This window comes from Heptranchias perlo, chromosome 4 (assembly GCF_035084215.1).
Source record: "Heptranchias perlo isolate sHepPer1 chromosome 4, sHepPer1.hap1, whole genome shotgun sequence".
In the NCBI taxonomy this organism is placed as follows: domain Eukaryota; kingdom Metazoa; phylum Chordata; class Chondrichthyes; order Hexanchiformes; family Hexanchidae; genus Heptranchias; species Heptranchias perlo.
The window spans coordinates 29,713,379-29,733,540 of NC_090328.1; the positions used below are offsets into that span (position 1 = coordinate 29,713,379).

The following is a 20,162-nucleotide window of genomic DNA, read 5'->3' on the forward strand; positions in this document are numbered from 1 at the left end:
CAACTCCAACAACACTCAAGAAGCTCGACACCATCCAGGACAAAGCAGCCCGCTTGATTGGCACCCCATCCACCACCCTAAACATTCACTCCCTTCACCACCGGCGCACTGTGGCTGCAGTGTGTACCATCCACAGTATGCACTGCAGCAACTCGCCAAGGCTTCTTCGACAGCACCTCCCAAACCCACGACCTCTACCACCTAGAAGGACAAGGGCAGCAGGCGCATGGGAACAACACCACCTGCACGTTCCCCTCCAAGTCACACACCATCCCGATTTGGAAATATATCACCGTTCCTTCATCGTCGCTGGGTCAAAATCTTGAACTCCCTTCCTAACAGCACTGTGGGAGAACCGTCACCACACGGACTGCAGCGGTTCAAGAAGGTGGCTCAGCACCACCTTCTCAAGGGCAATTAGGGATGGGCAATAAATGCTGGCCTCGCCAGCGACACCCACATCCCATGAACGAATAAAAAAAGTGAGGGAGGGAGCAAGTGTTCCTTTTTAAAAAAAATCACTATAAAATTACAGTATAAAGCTCCTTTTCGATGAATCTACACAATACAATGTTTATTAGGACAAGGAAGTGATGGCTTCAGACATTCAGACACCGCAGAAAGGAAGTTTATTTCAAGTACACTCGGTCATGTTTATGGAACCACATGACTGTTGCTGTCATCAGCCTGCAGATACTGATCTGTTCGGGTGGGAACTGCTTGTGTCAGAGCTGTAATTACCTGGTTTAGTTTGATACAGGTTTAAAGTTAGGAAGACTAGGTCCCCAAGAAGCCTCAAATTGTGCATCTATTGTCAGGTCTTTAAGTTGGCGCCAACTGAGAATTTTAATGAAGATTACAAAAGACCGCAAATCTCATTAAAAGAAAAGTAAAATAAAAATAATCAGATGATGTTTATGGGAGAAGCTCTATGCTAATAAACTAAAACTGCAAAACTACTAAAAGTCATCAAAAGGCGGTCACACTGGTGTTTCACAATGGAAGAAAGGAACGTCAACAGAATTGAAACTCTTTAGGAAGATTTATTTTATACAATTTGACAGTGCAGACAACCATTGAAAAAACCAACGTTGTCAAACAAGATTCCAATATTTTGGTTTTAAAAGGAATAGCTATAAATAGCCAACACTATGGGGACAGAGCAGTTTACGTACAAAAGCCACAAAGTGTCGGTTTGGACTGACAGAATACATACATAAATCAAATCACTAAAGCCAAATCATTACTTTATTACCTACCATACTATAGGTAGTACACATTGGCTGCAAATATATTTTTGGCCATTAGGCAGTAGTGCATATTTATTATCTTGTAATGTATAAATCATATAATATTTAATCTTTTTACATTGAATATTTTAAATGGAATGTTTTCATAACTGAAATTGTACACTGCATTTAAAGCCAACTATTTAAATAAATGATTAATCTTAATTATTAAAACTAAACAAGCAACATGAAAACACTTGTGCTTAAAGATTAGATCAATGCTGCAGTGCCCCAGTAACATAGAAATTGAAGCCACATTATTCCAAAATTTTTATTTTTAAAATCAATTAACAAAATTATAGGGTCCCAGAAAGGTGTTTTTAAAATCACAATTTAAATTCTTGAATTAAGGATTATAGTGACTGCAGTTTTAAATTCTACATTTGCATGTCTTCTGTAACCTGCTCAATTATACCAGCTTGTGAAGCTACCTCTGCACGGCTAACAGAACATTAAATAAACAACCCTCCGATCAGAAGATAAGCATCAAAGGGTTAAAGAATTTGATCTATATCTTTATCTTATACTTCTATTATTGGGCAAGAAAAAGCAAATTCACAAACTTACTATGCATGTAATAAATGGGAGCGTCAAGTAACCCCTGGTTAGTATACTCACTTTGAAAGCCTTAAGGAATCATTGCTGTGAAAGGTGTATTGAAATCAATTGCTGGTCTAGCAAGTTTACTGTTATCGACGCTATAATGGATTTTGGGGCAGTCAGATACTTAATGAGTATATAAGGTGTCTCATTCAATTCAATGGACAGGATGTATAAATTTGTAATGCACAGCTCCATTGTAAGTATTGCTTTGTTCCTATGTAAGCAGCATATTTATGTTTTAATATAGACCTGAGTTACTGTGTCAGACATTTTTCCTGAAGTTGGATTTCTCTAATAAAGTTTTGATTTGAGAGATACACCGGAAATGTAAAATGGGTTTTGGAAATGTGTTACAGATGTGCACTTGATTATACGAATTAAGAGACTCCTGTATGGTCAGTCAATAAAGTATTCTCAATACAACTTTACATCTACGATCCCACGGAGTCTAAATTTGCATTAAGGCATTTCCTCAAACATGAACAGTAAAAAAAAATCACACTTGAAAAGATTTCAAGACTTCAGACTGCACTGTATTAAACCCATGGAGGCAACAGCAAGTAACCAAGCAGTAATGCTCAGCTACAGGCGAAGCAATAGACAGACGTAAAAAGCAATCTGTTTTGTACTTAACCAAAATCATTATACTGACTCTAAGTAGGATTTTTCTGCTGGTTCTGTATTCTCAATTTTATCAGGCCACCCTGTTAATGTGCTGCTTCTGCCTTGATTAAACCACATGCAGCCATTACAAAAGTTAAATCACGAAGCAGCAAATTAACTTTGAAAATTAAAACTTGCTAGACTGAAGTTTTTATTTTTTTTGAAGAGGTCTTATACTTCCGAATTTCCTGATTTTCGTCGAAATATTACTGCTATAATAACTGGATCGCTTTTATTGCTTTATTTTATCTTCAGTGTGTGACGATTAGAAAAGGTCACTTGCAATCTGACTGCCGGTAGACCTATAACCAAGACAGCACCATGCTCTAGAAATGGTGAAATGGGCTGTAATTATGTTAAAATCACTAAGTGGCGTAATGAATCCTCCACAGGGAAACGTACAGTGCATCTCATTTCCAAAGCAGGTATACAGCTAAGAGGATTTTAAACTGGGGTTACTGTATTCATAACCTTTTTAAGCGCAGTGTTAAATAAAACAAAGTAACTTAACACCAAGTGATCCACATGCACCCATTTTCCCACTGAATATTTTTCTGTATCATCAACCTTTTAAAATTACAAATCTAAGCTGAGAACTGCTGAAAACACCAAGAAGGCACAAACTATTTATGCAGAAAGTACAATGGCAGAAGTCAGTTTTGGTCCAATACTGTGATATGTTTTTCTTAACAAAAACAATACAATTGATATTTTAAATATGTTTGTGACCCTGCTATTGAGAGCAAACATGATATTCTTTTAATTAATGAAAAGGAAAGATTTTAGTACGAATTTGACTGTCAGAACTGCCATAGTGTGGATGGTTCATTTTCCATAGAATTTCTTATTCAGTAGGAAAACTAGCAGATTTACATTGACTTTAGCCTTGTCAAACATCTTCATGACAGCCACACCTTCGTACTGTAGCTCCAGCAGGTCCTGTAAAAGATAAAAGTTACTCATTAATTCCCTTTAACTGGCAAATCCAAAGTGTGCAAACATTATGAACGTAATGTCACATTGCCCAAGTCTGTCAATTATAAATAGCAATAATTGAACAAGCCAAGATGCTGGCAGGGCAATTAAAGTTTAGGTGCAGCTTGTGACAGCTATAATTTGAACACTGTTACACCAATATCTTGTTACAACCACACCTTATAGGAAGGATGTCAAGGCCTCTGAGAGGGTGCAGAGGGGATTTAACAGAATGGTACCAGGGATGAGGGATTTCAATTATGTGGAGCGACTGGAGAAACTAGGATTGTTCTCCTTAGAGCAGAGAAGGTTAAGGGGAGATTTAACAGAGGTGTTTTGATAGAGTAAATAGGGAGAAACTGTTACCACAGGCAGGAGAGTTGGTAACCTGAGGACACAGATTTAAGATAATTGGCAAAAGAACCAGAGGGGGGAGATGAGGAGATTTATTTTTACGCGGCGAGTTGTTATGATCTGGAATGCACTGCCTGAAAGGGCAGTGGAAGCAGATTCAATAGTAATTTTCAAAAGGGAATTGGATATATGTTTGAAAAGGAAAAATTTGCAGGGCTATGGGGAAGAAGCAGGTAGAGTGGGACTAATTGGATTGCTCTTTCAAAGAGCCGGCACAGGCATGATGGGCCGACTGGCCTCCTTCTATGCTGTACGATTGTATCTATGAACTACAGGGCCATTCTATTTGTGGTTAAAATGTTACAGAGGGGGGAGAGAGAGAAGGAGGGGAGAGAGAGGGAGAGAGAGAGAGAGAGAAAACAAGCCAAATGGCAAGAATAAGATTTGTCTGTTTAAAAAGGAAAAGCATAAGGACAATAATCTGGAATTATCTGGTTTCTACACTGATAAGAAAGACATGCAAGATTTAAATGAGAAGAAATCCTCATTTTTATTTAACTGCTTCAGCTGCAGTGATGCATTAAACTATAAAGATTGATAGGAAGGAAAGTCATTGCTGGGTAATAATATGCTTCCACATTTGGAAATTATAGCAAGTGAATGGCACGTATCAAAAGAGACCTGTGCCTCTACACAACTGAACTTAAAAAAACAGTCCCCAACCCCCCATTGTGAAGAAACAAAGACTCAGTGCCTTTGTTTTTTTCTGCAGGTTTAATTAAGTAGGATTTTAAAGTTAAAGTAGCTGTATTACAATACATAGCCTCTTAAACCTCAACAATCATTGCTCCGGTATCACATTTAAGACTGAACGCATTCCCTTGGTGGCTTTAGGATTTCCCAATCTATTGTGCTTTTCTATTAAAAAAAAATCTTGCTTCATTGTACAAAAATTCTAGATTTAAAAGTAGCTGTAACAGAATATTTGACAGGAAGAGAAAACAAGGAATTTAACTACATAACTGTTTAAAAAAAAAAGCAAAATGGAATCCATCGTCTGTTTAAAAACGCAGATCTGTGCATATTCTGCAAGCAATAGATCTTATGTTCAGTCCAAATAAGAACAAGTTGTAAACTGCGGTATTAAGTGGGGTGGAGCTTATTTCTTTAAAGATGCATTGTCACCCTTTCAGGGTGCTTTCAGGCAGCTCATTATGTAGCTGCTACCTTGGCACAAATGTTGCACAGAATCAGGTTATGTATCTGTTCCAGCATGAACCTATGGGATGTTTAGCTCGGCAATGGCACTTATAATGGTAGCTTTGACACTCGTGTTGGAAGTCACTCACTCAATGGCTTACAATATTTTGAAAATGCAACACATCAATGCATCACAAAGCAACTGCACAAAGATGGGCCCTGAGAGCTGAGCGAGCATCTCCAACTGCTTCTTCCGAAACCAAAGGTACAAAATCAATTGCAATCTAATAATATTTTGATTCAATCATAATTGTATCAATAGATCATACACAAAACTGTATTAAACCTGACCAACTTTTCACAACTCCATTCTCTACCTGAAAATGAAGTTGTACTTTTTCCATCTCTACTCCCATGAACTTGGCCTTGACTTCAAAGTCACCCACTTCCTCACTTGGTGTGATATCGAAGAGGACATTCTTAAACCTAACAAAAAAAACAGAACTGGAGGTCAAATAAACCCAATAACCACGAGGAACACTTCAAAATGAAGAGATGAATGCTTTAATAGTATTACTACAATTCACATGGCATTTAAATGAAAATTAAAGGAAGATTCACCTACAAGCGTTGATCCTTAATTTAAATAAAAACTCTATGGTTTCAGTGAAAATCATATGAACTCTATGCTAAATCTTTATAAATGACTGGATAGGCCTCAGCTAGAGTACTCCGTCCAATTTTGGGCACCACACTTTAGGAAGGATGTCAAGGCCTTGGAGAGGGTGTAAAGGAGATTTACCAGAATGGTATCACGGATGAGGGGCAACTAGAGAAGCTGGGGTTGTTCTCCTTAGAGCAGAGAAGTTTAAGGGGAGATTTAATGGAGGTGTTTAAAATTATGAGGAGTACTGACAGATTAAATAAGGAGAAACTGTTCCCACTGGCAGGTGGGTCGGTAACCAGAGGACACAGATTTCAGATATTGACAAAAGAACCAGAGGGCATGTGAGGAGAATTTTTTTTTAAACATAGTGAGTTATGATGTAGAATGCACTGCCAGAAAGGATGGTGGAAGCAGTTTCAATGGTAACTTTCAAAAGGGAATTAGATAGATACTTGAAAAGGAAAAATCTGCAGGCCACAGGGAAAGAGCAGAGGGGAGTGGGACTAATTGGATCGCTCTTACTAAGAGCCAGCACAGGCATAATGGGCCGAATGGCCCCCTTCTGCAGTGTAAGATTCTTTCTTTTTGCTGATAAACTCCAAAGCTATTTAACGTAGACATCTATGTCTAACATTTTAAATTAGTCTCATGGTCGTTCCACTCTGTTTTTGTTTCCCAAATTCTAACTAAAGTAATGAGTGGAGGGGAAATAGAGCACTTTAAAAAAAAATGCTAGTTTTAAAGTAACACAAACACATTTTATTTATGTATTAGTTGATCATGCCAGTCCTAGTTAATAAGCAAAACTTTCCCTTGAGTACGTGCATGAGAGCAGACTGCGAAGAGGAAATGTTTATATGCTAAACACGGTCCATGGCATTGATTGCACATGATTTCTGACCCAAACATTCTGCTCCTAGCACAGTAGTTGCACTCAATATGACACAACTTCCTGGATGTAAATATGCACTTGTACGATCACTGTTGTCCAGATGGTCACATTTGTCATTGGCAACAGCACCCACTCTGACAGAGTCATATACAGGGGACGTGGAGATGTACTTCTCCAAACTATTTGCACCGAGTGTAGATTCATAAAATGTAGAACTGAAGAAACCTCATTCATATAACAGTGCTTTCAATTAACAGAACAGTATCAACTCTTCCACTGCACTGTGTGTTTATCCTATCCAATATTTTGAAATATAGTGAAAGAGGAAGTATAAAGGGGTTTAGCATCTTTGAAAGTAGATAAATCGCCATGCCTGGATGAAATGTATCCCAGGCTGCTAAGAGAAGCAAGGGAGGAAATAGCAGAGGCTCTGACCATCATTTTCTAATCCTCCCTGATTACAGGCGTGGTGCCCGAGGATTGGAGGACTGCTAATGTTGTACCGTTGTTTAAAAAGGGAGAAAATGATAGACCGAGTAATTATAGGCCAGTCAGTCTAACCTCGGTGGTGGGCAAATTATTGGACTTGATTCTGAGGGACAGTATTAATTGTCATTTAGAAAGGCACGGGTTAATCAAGGACAGTCAACATGGATTTGTTAAGGGAAGGTCGTGTCTGACTAACTTGATTGAATTTTTTGAGCAGGTAACAAAGAGGGTCGATGAGGGTAAAGCGTTTGATGTAGTGTACATGGATTTTAGCAAGGCTTTTGACAAGGTCCCACATGGCAGAGTGTTCAAAAAAGTAAAAGCCCATGGGATCCAAGAAAAAGTGGCTAGTTGGATCCAAAATTGGCTCAGTGGCAGGAAGCAAAGTTGGGCATTGGTTGATGGGTGTTCTTGCAACTGGAAGACTGTTTCCAGTGGGGTCCTGCAAGGCTCTGTTCTGGGTCCCTTGCTTTTTGTGGTATATATTAATGATTTGCACTTGTATGTGGTGGGCTTGATCAAGAAGTTTGCAGATGATACAAAAGTTGGCCGTGTGGTTGGTAGTGAGGAGGAAAGCTGTAGACTGCAGGAAGATATCAATGGACTGGTCAGGTGGGCAGAAAAATGGCAAATGGAATTCAATCCAAGGAAGTGTGAGGTAATGCATTTGGGGAGGGCAAACAAGGCAAGGGAGTACACAATAAATGGGAGGATACTGAGCGGTGTAGAGGAAAAAAGGGACCTTGGAGTACATGTCCACAGATCCCTGAAGGTAGCAGGACAGGTAGATAAGATGTTTAAAAAGGCATACAGGATACTTTCCTTTATTAGCTGAGGCATAGAATATAAGAGCAGGGAGGTTATGCTAGAGCTGCATAAAACGTTGGTTAGCCCACAGCTTGAGTACTGGATACAATTCTGGTCACCACATTACAGGAAAGATGTGATTCCACGAGAGAGGGTACAGAGGAGATTTACGAGGATGTTGCCAGGGCTGGAGAATTTTAGCTATGAGAAAAGATTGGATTGGCTGGGGTTGTTTTCTTTGGAACAAAGGAGGCTGAGGGGAGATTTAATTGAGGTACATAAAATTATGATGGGACTAGATAGAGTGGATAGGGAGGACCTATTTCCCTTAGCAGACGGGTCAGTGACCAGGGGCATAGATTTACATTAATTGGAAGAAGGATTAGAGGGGAGCTGAGGAGAATTTTTTTCACCCAGAGGGTGGTGGGGGTCTGGAACTCACTGCCTGAAAGTGTGGTAGAGGCAGAAACTCTCAACTCATTTAAAAAGTACTTGGATGTGCACTTGAAGTGCCGTAACCCACAGGGCTACGGACCAAGTGCTGGCAAGTGGGATTTAGCTGGGTAGCTCTTTTTCAGCCACGATGGGCTGAATGGCTTCATTCTGTGCCGTAACTTTCTATGATTCTATGATTTTGTAATTGCTTCTGATGGTATCCTTCATCCTTTAGAAGTATACAAGTTCAGGCAGAGTGGAAGCTGACAAGATGAAAGTATTCATCTGCAAACAAGTGGAAGCTGTACTGAGAAGTAATGAAATGATTCAGTCTCTGAACCACATCATGGGTCATTGTGGTATTTTAAGAACATTGCTCATTACTTCCTAATTGTTGCTAGTAAACACCAAGATAGCACAACAGGCTAACGATGTAATGTTCTTTTCAATAAACAGTTGCTATTACTCACTGGTTGGAGTGAAGTCCTTCAATTTCCAGAATAACACCTTTCTCATGCAGTCGAGCTGCCGTGTAGCGTAAAGTTGACTGTTTCATTTTTTTGTTCCCCTTTTCTTCTCCTTTTCCATTTAATTTTATTGATCTTCTGGCATTCCTGCAATTCACAAAGAAAATCCTTCATTATCTGGCCATCTAAGAGATTCACAAAGCAGTGATTGAAGGCTGTCTGAATGTTAAGCTAATGTAGTTTACTGAGCTACAATAATACAAGTGGTTTACTGAACTGAGCCAAAACATTTGCCTACTTTCTTGTTAAGTTGTCCAGGCAGGTTTTAATATATGTATTGTAGTAATTATTCTGTTCTTCATAAAATTTTTCCTTCGAATTAAGTGCACTCAGGGTCTGCTGTATTTTCACGAGTTCAGCCTTGCGACGCTGTCGATACCTTCTCTGGTTCCGAATATCCTGAAACACAAAAAGGTCTTTGCAGTTGATGTGGATTTCTCTTCTTAAAAAGAGCTCTTACCTTACTTCAATGTAAATATATCTAAAAGCACATTTTAATTGGATCATTTAATACTGCAGAACATTTTCAAACATGGCTCTATTTGGTGAGCAACAAGATCTTACGACTAAAAGAAATGAGGGAAGGTGGAAGTCTTAAACAGTGATCTGCAATGTGGTTATAAAGCAATCACGTACAGTGTTCATAAAGCCATGGGCTCAGTATTGTGGGTCAATGTTCACGCACTCAGAATGCAGAGGGTCGAAAGAACCAGAAAATAGATTTAATATCCCGAATGCTATCAATATATTAAGCTATTCTCAGTTAAACACAATACAATTTTAATTCAATTTTGTCTTCCGGAATAATCTAAAAAGATCTTTGAACTTCAGGACTGTTGATTTTAAGAACCTGATTACGGTTGGAGTGACACATTCTCCTAACAAGAGAATCCCAATTAAATACCAGGCTTCGCTCACGTATACCTTTGCAATATCATTTATTAGTTCCTGGTATTTATTTGTCGATGAGACTAGGCCAGCCTGTTCCAGAGTACGAAGGTTCCTCTGGATTTTCCTTTTTTTCTGTTCAATTGGGAGTTGCCCATCCTCGAGAACAGACTGACTGTGTTTCATTTTATCAGGAACTTTGGCATCCAGTAGAGCACGCTTTTCAACCACCTTCAAGTGATTGACTTCCTAATAAATTGTACAAAGAATTAAATCAGTTGACATATGTACAGGACAGCAAAATAATTAACAAGACCAATCACATACACTAATATTCTGGTAAAATCTCCAGTGAAACTAATATGATCAGTGAACTGTAACTTAAACCATACTGTTGATGGTACTTTTCTCTCTCTTAAGTTACGATCAAAATCAGAATTGTTCAAATGAAATAAATTTCGCATGCCTCTCAAATACTTGTTTGTCTATCATATAAACAGTTTACAATTTATATTGCTGATATTTTTCTGCCAGGTTCTTTCCCCTCCCCCCCAAGGGTTTCCATTCACTCAGCACAGAAATAATCTCCAGTTATTTCTCGATACATAACTGAAGCAGAGATAAATCTTACATTGAAGATATTTAGCTTGTTCATTCGCTGCAAATGATCATATTTTCACAAGAGCAAATTGAAAAAGCTTGCATTATATCAGCAATCCCACCGATTCAGGACTCTCTAAGTTACCATGGATACCAATTAGTCCTATGCCACATTCCTTTATAACTACATCACTACAAAGATACCATCAAGCTTGTTTTTTTTTGAAGTACTAACAATTTAACACACATTACACATTAAACAAAAGACAAACTGCAGGCATACATTTCTAACGAGTAATGTGTACTATATTTATTATGCTTCTGTTTTTACAGGTTTTCAATATTATTTCCTGTTCATTACAACTCCCACAGATGCCCATTTTAAGTGTGGCTTGAGCACTAATAAAAAGAAATGGAGAAACCAAAAAGGAAAATTGCACAACTAGTGAGATCAAAACAAATTCAGTTTATTGACTAATTCAATATCCTGTTACCTCAAACTGGAGACTATGGCAGAAGCATGTTATCATCATAAATTGATAGAAAATAATCTCATAATAATGCACCAACTACAAATGAATACCACCAGATGGAGCAAACATAACAAAAAAAAAACATAGAAACACCGACATTAAATTAACACCTATGGTTGTTACGAGACAGGTATCTCTTACAATTTGTTGCCACAAGTTCTAAGACTGTTCTCTCATGTAACAGTCTTGCTGCACTTCCAATGAGGAAGTCTCATGTCCATGCCATGAACCAGAAACTGCGTCCGTGTGATTTTTTTGCTGCTGTAGAGACCTCATACCCTTTAGGAGTCTCTCAAGCTTAGATCAGTACTGCCTACTTGAGAAGACGTTGGCCACATCTTCACCATCCCCTTTGAGCATTAATCCTGGCGAATCACCGGATAATGGTTCTGGCCAATTGAATTGTTCCATACTTGGATGCCGGGGCTGCTGTTAGGCCCAGGTGTCCAGATGTTCTTGGAGGGAGCCTTGGGTCAAATTGAGGGGCCTGTGCAAGAACTCTAACCAGGAATATTTAAAGACTGACAGGTAGTATATGCCCGCTGCCTCTTTCTCCCCAGCATGTGTCCACTTCCAGAAAGGAGGCGGCCAGGGAATCCCCCACCCCTTCCAATGATCCTTTGGCCAGAACTACAGCTGGGACCAGAAGTATCTGCCTGCCTCACTTACCCACTGCATTAGACCAGCAAAAAGCCCCGGCTAGTACTCTTAAACCACCACACTTGAGTTGGGCTCAGATTTCAAATTAACGAACTAGATGTATTTACAGAAATTAAACAAGAACAGATTTGTTTATGTGCAATGACATCAGTGATTGGCCTGATCTTTCAAAGCTACATTCTGTTCCTGACAGCAGTGAATGTAGTCAGAGTCTCTAACTAGTTTATAACACATTCCAGCACTTGCTTTCAGTTTTATTTAACCCAGGACAATCCTGATTCCCATGCTTTCATGGTTCAGTCCCTCACTTTCTCTCTTCCTCCTCCCAGGAATTTAAATGGTCCACGAGCGTTTCATGGAATCATAGAATGATATAGCACAGAAGGAGGCTATTCGGCCCATTGTGCCTGTGCCGGCTCTTTGAAAGAGCTATCCAATTAGTCCCATTGTCCTGGCCTTTCCTCATAGCCCTGCAAATTTTTCTGCATGAAATATATATTCAATTCCCTTTTGAAAATTATTATTGAATCTGCTTCCTCTAAGCCTTTCAGGCAGTGTATTCAGATAACAACTCGCTGCGTTAAAAAAATTCTCCTCATCTCACCTCTGGTTCTTTTGTCAATTACCTTAAATCTATGTTCTTTGGTTACTGACCCTTCTGCCACTGGAACAGTTTCTCCTTATTTACTCTGTCAAATCTCCCCTTAACCTTCTCTGCTCTAAGGAGAACACCACCAGCTTCTCCAGTCTCTCCACATAACTGAAGTCCTGCATCCCTGGTACCATTCTAATAAATCTCTTCTGCACTCTCTCTAAGGCCTTGACATCCTTTCTAAAGTGTGGTGCCCAGAATTGAACACAATACTCCACCTGAGGCCTAACCAGTGATTTATAAAGGTTTAGCATAACTTCCTTGCTTTTGTACTCAATGCCTCGGTTCATAAATTGTAAACAATTTTACAACACCAAGTTATAGTCCAACGATTTTATTTTTAATCCCACAAGCTTTCGGGGGCTTTCCCCTTCCTCAGGCGGTGTGGAAATGAGGAAGGGGAAAGCGCCTGAGGAAGGGGAAAGCCCCCGAAAGCTTGTGGGATTAAAAATAAAATCGTTGGACTATAACTTGGTGTTGTAAAATTGTTTACAATTGTTAACCCCAGTCCATCACCGGCATCTCCACATCATGGCTACCATCGGTTCATAAAGCTAAGGATCCCATATGCTTTGACAGCCCTCTCAACTTGTCCTGCCACCTTCAAAGATTTGTGTACGTACACGCGCAGGTCTCTGTTCCTGCACCCCCTTTAAAATTGTACCATTTAGTTTATATTGCCGCTCATTATTCCTACCAAAATGCATCATTTCACACTTCTCTGCATTAAACTGCATCTGACTTGTGTCTGCCCATTTCACCAGTCTGTATATGTCCTCCTGAAGTCTGTTACTATCCTTCTCACTGTTTTACATTTACGAATTATGCCCTGTATACCCAAGTCCTGTTCATTAATATATAACAAATATATCAACCGTTGAAATGTATGGTCTCCTCATTGAATTCTAGGCATACATAATGAAATTTAATGTTACAAAGTTGATTGCATAATAGCTCCTCAGATAGTGCCATTTTCAGGTTGAATGAACCACAGAAGGGTGTTTGTTCACACTTCCCAAAGTCTTACTGGCTTAATTAACATATTAGTGCCGTTTGGGAGACAAAAAGAAATGTTATCTCCCAGAAGGTAGATACAGTAGAGCTGGGTGGTCTTCCCCAAGCCTTAGCTTTACATTTAAATAGAGGACAATGTCTTAGTAAATTTATACATAAAACTAGTTCTGCCTCTTATCTACCTATATACAGGGACAATATCATAGAATGTGTTATGATGGTTTAGACGTAAACCTAACATTACAATTACACTGGTCTCAGAGTATCTATGCAGTCAGCAAATGGCCCACTGCAGGTGGCTGAGAGGATAGCCACAAAAGAGCTCTGCACATGCATGCATGGATGCATATAGAGACTATTTCCTAATGTTTGGAAGCAAGCAGAAACATTTGCTTCCTAAGATTAAAGAGATTCCATATAAAGTTTTAAAAGTTCCTTGGGCTCCAATGGACTGCATGGTTGACTTTGCATCAGGCTACAATGATATTCCAGCCAGCTCAAACTTTAAACTGACGTAAGATCGCCTCCTCAAAGGGGTTGCAATTGATTGTTTTTAATGAACTTAAGAGTCAAATTGGGATCAAACTCCTGAGTTATACTGCCACTATCATCCTATATTATCAAAAGGTCTCAAATCTCTTTACACAATGAACTGCATCTCAGACATCTCAGTCCTGGGCACCGTCCCATTTATTGCACTGTAGAATTAAGACTGTTGATGTTTGAAGAATACAAATAAAATTACCTGCTGTGAGGAGGCTGGTGTGTCCAAGATTTCAGTCAGTGTTTCTCCAGGCTGAGTTCTGATCACATCCACAATTAACTTTTTGGTCCTTTTAAAAACAAAAATTATTTTGTTAGCAGTGATTAAAGTGGGTCAAGACAGTGGTCATATATTTGGGATTTTACTCTAGATATTTTTCTTTGATTCAGTGTCTCAGACCATTCCCCCTTGACTCAGAATATGGTTTTACCTGCCCAGTATCTAGGTAATTTGTAACGAGGGATGGAACAGAAAACCCTAGTTAATGTATTAGTTACATTGCATGGTGATCTTTGAATTTGAAGGACTGTGGAATAAACAGTTCATGAGACTGTGACTTAAGGCTATAAATTGTCAGACTAATCAGTTAATGGATGAGAAAAAGGGAAGCAACGATGTCCTCCTTGGAAAAACAACAGTTATATCTGCTGCCCCTCACTGAAGTGCAAACTGATACAGACACAGGTCCTCTGAATATTAACCTTTACCTTGTTGCTGACCATCTACAGATTCTCTCCAGCCTCCATATCTCTGATAAATAAAATTGAGTATTCTGCCTGAAGTTAGCAAGACAAGATGAGAAATACTTCTTAAAGAAAAATGACCAGGACAAATGATATTTAACTTGTCTCAAACTCAAAATGCTGCTAGTCCAACAGATATACAAATAAACCCCACAAGATGCTTCATTTTTGTATTGAATGGCTTGGTGCCTCCCTTGGCCAGACACATTTATATTCTGGAAATAGTCCATCAAAACAATCTGGATCATTTTCTATGACTGAACCTGGCATTTAACCCCATTAGTACTGTGACAGAAAGAAAGAAGCCAAAACCATAAAACATTATAAACAATACTTCATTTTTTTCACATTTCCACAGATTTTATCTTCAATTTTTTTAATGTACATCTGACTTTTATAAGTCCCTATAGTTGATATTAAACACACATGCTCACCTGAAACATAATCAAAACTCACTTATAACTTTAAACAAAAAACTGCAGATGCTGGAAATCTGAAACAAAACACAGAAAATACAGGAAACACGCAGCAGGTCTGTCAGTATCCGTGGGGAGAAAGATGTGTAAGACTCTTTGCCACTTCTGATGAAGGGTTCACACTTGAAATGTTGATTCATCTGTTCTCCCCACAGATGATGATGGACCCCAGCATTTTCTCTTTTTGTTTCATGTATAACATTGTTATTTATGAGAAATGTTTAGTTTAATCACCATTACATTGCAGGTACCTGTTTCTTGAAGAATCTTTTATACTTTCCACTATTGGTTAAAGCATCTGACACAATGAAGCAGAGTGAAACCAGCTATTAATGATGGGTTTCATAATGGTTCACTTGATCACAGTCTTACCAATGATAAATGATTTAGCAACTGATTTATGCTTTGATATATTGCTACCACATTACATTAAAATGCTGTCCTATACTGTTGTTTCATTCCTGATTTTACCTTTGATGCATGTACACAGTACACAATACATTATACAAATCCTAACAATAAACCCATTGAAAAAAAAGTTAGTACGTTATAAATGGCAGGCTAACATTTTCAGCTTTCAAAATGCATACCTCTACTAACGTCTGCAAAATGCATTTGAATAAAGTACAGTAGCAAAGGGTGTTAAAATATATAAAGCTAAAAATATTGCCACATGATCAGGTTTTTGATTATGTTGTAAAATGTGATGGCCAACTAGCTGATTTATTTGCTGCTATGAAGTCATTCTTGTTCTTTTGTTTATTCAGCTTTTTCGGTGGGAACCTTCTGTTTTTCCCATTACAAGCAAGGTAATACTATGCACTTGGAATAGCTGGCATTTTTATTGCTTTTGTTTATTAAGCTGATACTGTGCAATACAGTACAAGCACCAAAGTACAGCTAAAGGCAATACAAGAAAGGCCTATTAGAGGAATATTCCAATGCTCAACCAAAATTCACTCAGAAGTGAGACGGGAAGATTCTTACAAGTAGGATTTATTCTACCACTGGCCTAGTGACTGGTTTCATTTCACAAACCACTAAACTTCACATTCCCAGAGTATTATTCACTCAGTGATATAAATGCACACTAAAGCCTCTGGTATTCTCAAGTCTTATGTTAATGAGGTAATTTTCCCCCTCAAATTCTTAGGGTACTTTGAAGACTGTAGACTTGTAAGTTATACAACAGGACAAACATGTAACATTCACGTGATGCCCCCTTACCCACATAACTTTCTTAGAAACTAATGGTAAAAGAAAATCAAGCTGAGACGTGTTTAACTAACAAATCATTCTACTAACAACTTATTTAAAGGAACGCTCCTCTTCAGAAAGACATTTTTCCATCAATATCATCTTTCAAAGATAGCCAGTGTCTTATTGGTTATCATTATTTTGCAAACTGCAGTTGAGCTTCAATCCATGCATGCAAGTCTCCAAGAACAGTTTATGACACAGCAGGACCTCCAGTGAAAGTACAGCTTGTACAATAAAAGCTTCCCCTTTACCTGAGTGTTAGAAAGTGAAACTGCACTTGTACGCAAACCCTTTTAGAGTTGCGAGTAAATGCTTGTATCTCAACATTTTCACAGGAAATTTGCCAAAGGGTGCATTCTTGTATGAGTGAAAAAGTTTGAAATGTATTCTTGGAAACTTTTCAAATGAAAACTTATTTGGACTGTATCCCAGTAAAACTAATCATGTCCAATAATGATGCATTAGGGAAAATATGTAAAGGCATTTTTACAATAGTTATAACTGAGTACAGGCCTGCAGTGTTCCTGCCACGGACTGTATTCCCAAGTATAAACTGTGAGTCCTGCAGTAAATAAAGTGGGTATATGAATTTTCCATCGGACTAAGTTGTTTTGTTCTAAGAAAGCAAATATCAATCCAGTACACCTGTCGTACACATCAGATGTCAATGTAAAGCGGCATACAAGGGTCGCTCTCTCCGACCAGGCAAGTGTAAAGACTCCTCAAAACTGGCACAAAAACCAGAAGACATGTATACAGGCCCAGTTTTTGCCACCAGAATTCATCAGTCTCTGACACTGCTTGGAAATGCACATTTGCATCGTGCTTTGAATTATAGTGTAAACGAAACAGTTCATTCGTCATCCTGACAGCACTCCATTATATAACTTTCTCTGGGGGTGAAATTCGTCTTGAGCGATTGACTTCAATGGAAAAGAAAAAGGGGCAGAGTGTAAAATGAACTGTCGCTGTGCTATCGTCCTTTTAGCACAACTGCCGAAGAGGAATTTCAACCCCTCTGGGCATCAGTAGAAGCAAGCTTTCTGAAAGCTTTTATTGAACATTAACTGCTTCAAAGAGGTGTTTGGAAGGCAGACCAATTTTTATATAGAGTATTCCAGTACTTATGCAATGCTTTAAAAAAATCTTTAATATTACTTTACCTGGTAACATATATTTGAAATTATAGTGTTAGTTTTTAGCCCTGCAATGGCCCATCATTTCACATCAATTCTCACAGCTGCAAACTACCCATTTACAATCAGTTACATACATATAAGGGAACACCTTAAATAAACACCAAAATCAGCATTTCCAGCAAAATGGGCTTCACTCGTTTGGAAGATATACTGAAAAAGGAATCATCTCCTACCAAGTAAATTATTTTAAATGGTTATTTCATTAATTTGGAAAGAAAGCAAGAAAGAAAAGAATGGAAAGAAAGAAAAAATATTTTGAAAGTAATCCTCACAATGTCTTCGAAAAGAACAGTAGGAATTAAAATCACATCATAAGGCTTGCTTCTGACAGGCAATCTATGCTGTTATGGTCTCTATTAATGTGGTTAATAATTTACTGGCTGAGGGACTTGAACAACTATAGGGGTAACAACTCCAAAAGGAGACAACTTTGGGATTTCTCCTTGACCTTGAAATGCAAATTGAATGAAAACTCAGGAATAGTAAGGATTTTAATGAATATAACTCTCTAATGGGCCGGGGGGGCGGGGGTGAAGGATGATGGGGATACATCCCACGCTTCCAATTTTAATTTGAATTGCCTATTAATGAATTGTTGATAGTGAATAATAGTTGAAGACAAAAAGTAAGGGTAGAGTGTGCTGGGGTAGGTGATGTCGGTGAAAAACTATAGGCCTAGGTGAAAGAGATGCCTAGATGCTAGCAACCCTTTTTAATATTTTGATCTCAGTATGTGGGTGGGGCTGGCAAAGCCACATTTATCGTCCATCCTGGGTTGGCCTAAGGTAGCGGGGGCCTTTTCTTCAAATCACTGCAGTCCTTGTGGTGATGGTGCACCCACGATTATGTTAGAGAGAGAATTCTAGGATTTTAACCCAGCGACTATGAAGGAATGGAAGTACACGTCCAAGTCAGGATGGGGTGTGACATGGAGGGGAACTTGGAGGTGATGATGTTCCCATGATTTTGCCGCTTTTCTTGATTGTAGAGGGCATGGGGCTGGGAGGTGCTGTTAAAGTGAGCGTGAAGAGTTGCTGCTGTGCAGACTGTAGGTAGTACATACCGTGGTGGAGGGGGTCAGTATCATGATCAGCAGCAATTGGACAGCTTTGTCCTGGATAATGTTGAGCTTCCAAAATTGTTTCCTGCCAGATAGTCATGATACCAATAGGACTGGAGCCACAGCACTCTGAGGAATACGTGATCATCGTGCGTTAGTAAATAGACAATGGGAAAGGACAGAATTGGGTTCAACTGGGATCTCTCCTGCGGTTTAACAGTCTATGGACACTCATTGTAGAGGCTAACATATGAGTAACAGTGAGGTATTGGAAGGTGTCTGGAACCAGAACCAACAAGGAGTTAATACCTTCAGAAGAGGTTTGGAGGAGTCAGGGGAGACGAGGGGAGGAAATGTCTTTCTGAGCAAAATACTAGAGTGCTATCGCCCATGGAATGCCAGCAAGAGAGTAGAAAAGGAAATAAAATTGAAAAAAATCCATCATATTCACACCAGAGACAAACTTTATGATTCGCATTCTTCCCTTCATTATCTAAGTATTTCTTTTTTGATCAGAGCCTACTGGCAACTCCAGTTCTACAAAGCTCAGGCACCTGCCAGATTTTACCCGGATTTAACAAAAAGCACACACACACACACAATACAGGCTACACAGTCTACAGGTAGGACTTGGTCTGCATTCTCCACATGGTTTGCCTCTGCTCTATGTGGAATAACTGCAGCTACAAGTTTATGGAGCTGTAAGATTGTGCTAAGTTCCACAGCTGGAAAGCATCAATACTATCAGAACATAGCATGTTGTGTAAGGGTATGTCGTGAAGCAAGGTCACTCTGACTTGTATACAAATCTGCGCTATGAGTTAGATGATGATTTGTCTGGCAGGTACAAGTTACTCACCAACATTTAATTACACCTGCTCTGAACTTTAAAAATTGAAACTAATTTTCAATGTCTGCACTCAACAACTGAAAACAAAAAAATTACAACCTGTTCCAGTTCACTTCATGAAGTGAAATGTTGACCGTGCTATAAAACTGCTTGACGTATGAATGAATACCTTCTGGAAAGCATTAAAAAAACATTTATATAACATTCTCACAAGAAAAATCCTTGAAGGAAAAGTGTTGAATACGTCATGTGCCTTTTCCAAAATGTACAGAACAGTTCTTCATGTCCTTGGTCATTCTTGTCTAATCTAAACATATTTCATACTGCCAGTACAACATCTGGTAGCAAGCAGCTGTTGACTATGCACAATTTGGTTTATGACAATGAATTCTGGGAATCAACAAAAGCTGTTTAAACAAGCTTCCCGAAATGGTGTAATGAGTATAGGTACTGCTCAGTGTAAGTTTAAGCCATACAGACCAGCAAGGTTCACATTTGGATGCCAGGTCTATGCTAAATTAGCTGATTTTCACCAGGACTTTGTAGGGGTGCTTCAAGTGACCTCACCACCTCTGGGCATAAAAAGGGGAAAAATCAGCTCCAGTTCCCACCCCTGATCACGATCCAACGACCTCTATTGCGGTGAGGAAACAGAGGCGGGGAGCGAGCGGAGGTACTAAAGGTGAGCCCCGAGGAGACAGCGAGGCCTAGAACGGCGAGGCGGCGGACCTGTGAGGAAAGAGGTGGCGAGTGGCGGTACTAAAGGTGAGCCCCGAGGTTGT

The 20,162-nt window shown here is 39.0% G+C and overlaps 1 protein-coding gene and 1 long non-coding RNA gene across 2 annotated transcripts in view; one reads left to right on the forward strand and one right to left on the reverse strand.

Annotated features, from left to right (window-relative positions):
* Nucleotides 1-20,162, forward strand: part of LOC137320821 (uncharacterized) — an 83,505-nt gene that overhangs the window by 27,775 nt on the left and 35,568 nt on the right. The window lies entirely within an intron of this gene.
* The window catches only part of iqgap2 (IQ motif containing GTPase activating protein 2), a 330,491-nt gene continuing 311,352 nt past the window's right edge, over nt 1,024-20,162 (reverse strand). The window contains exons 33-38 of the mRNA XM_067982692.1: nt 13,994-14,081; nt 9,826-10,038; nt 9,140-9,300; nt 8,845-8,988; nt 5,462-5,570; nt 1,024-3,494 (exon numbers count right to left, since the gene is read on the reverse strand). Of these exons, the coding sequence (XP_067838793.1) occupies nt 3,381-3,494; nt 5,462-5,570; nt 8,845-8,988; nt 9,140-9,300; nt 9,826-10,038; nt 13,994-14,081 (829 nt within the window). The 3' untranslated portion in view covers nt 1,024-3,380. The remainder of the gene's footprint in view (nt 3,495-5,461; nt 5,571-8,844; nt 8,989-9,139; nt 9,301-9,825; nt 10,039-13,993; nt 14,082-20,162) is intronic.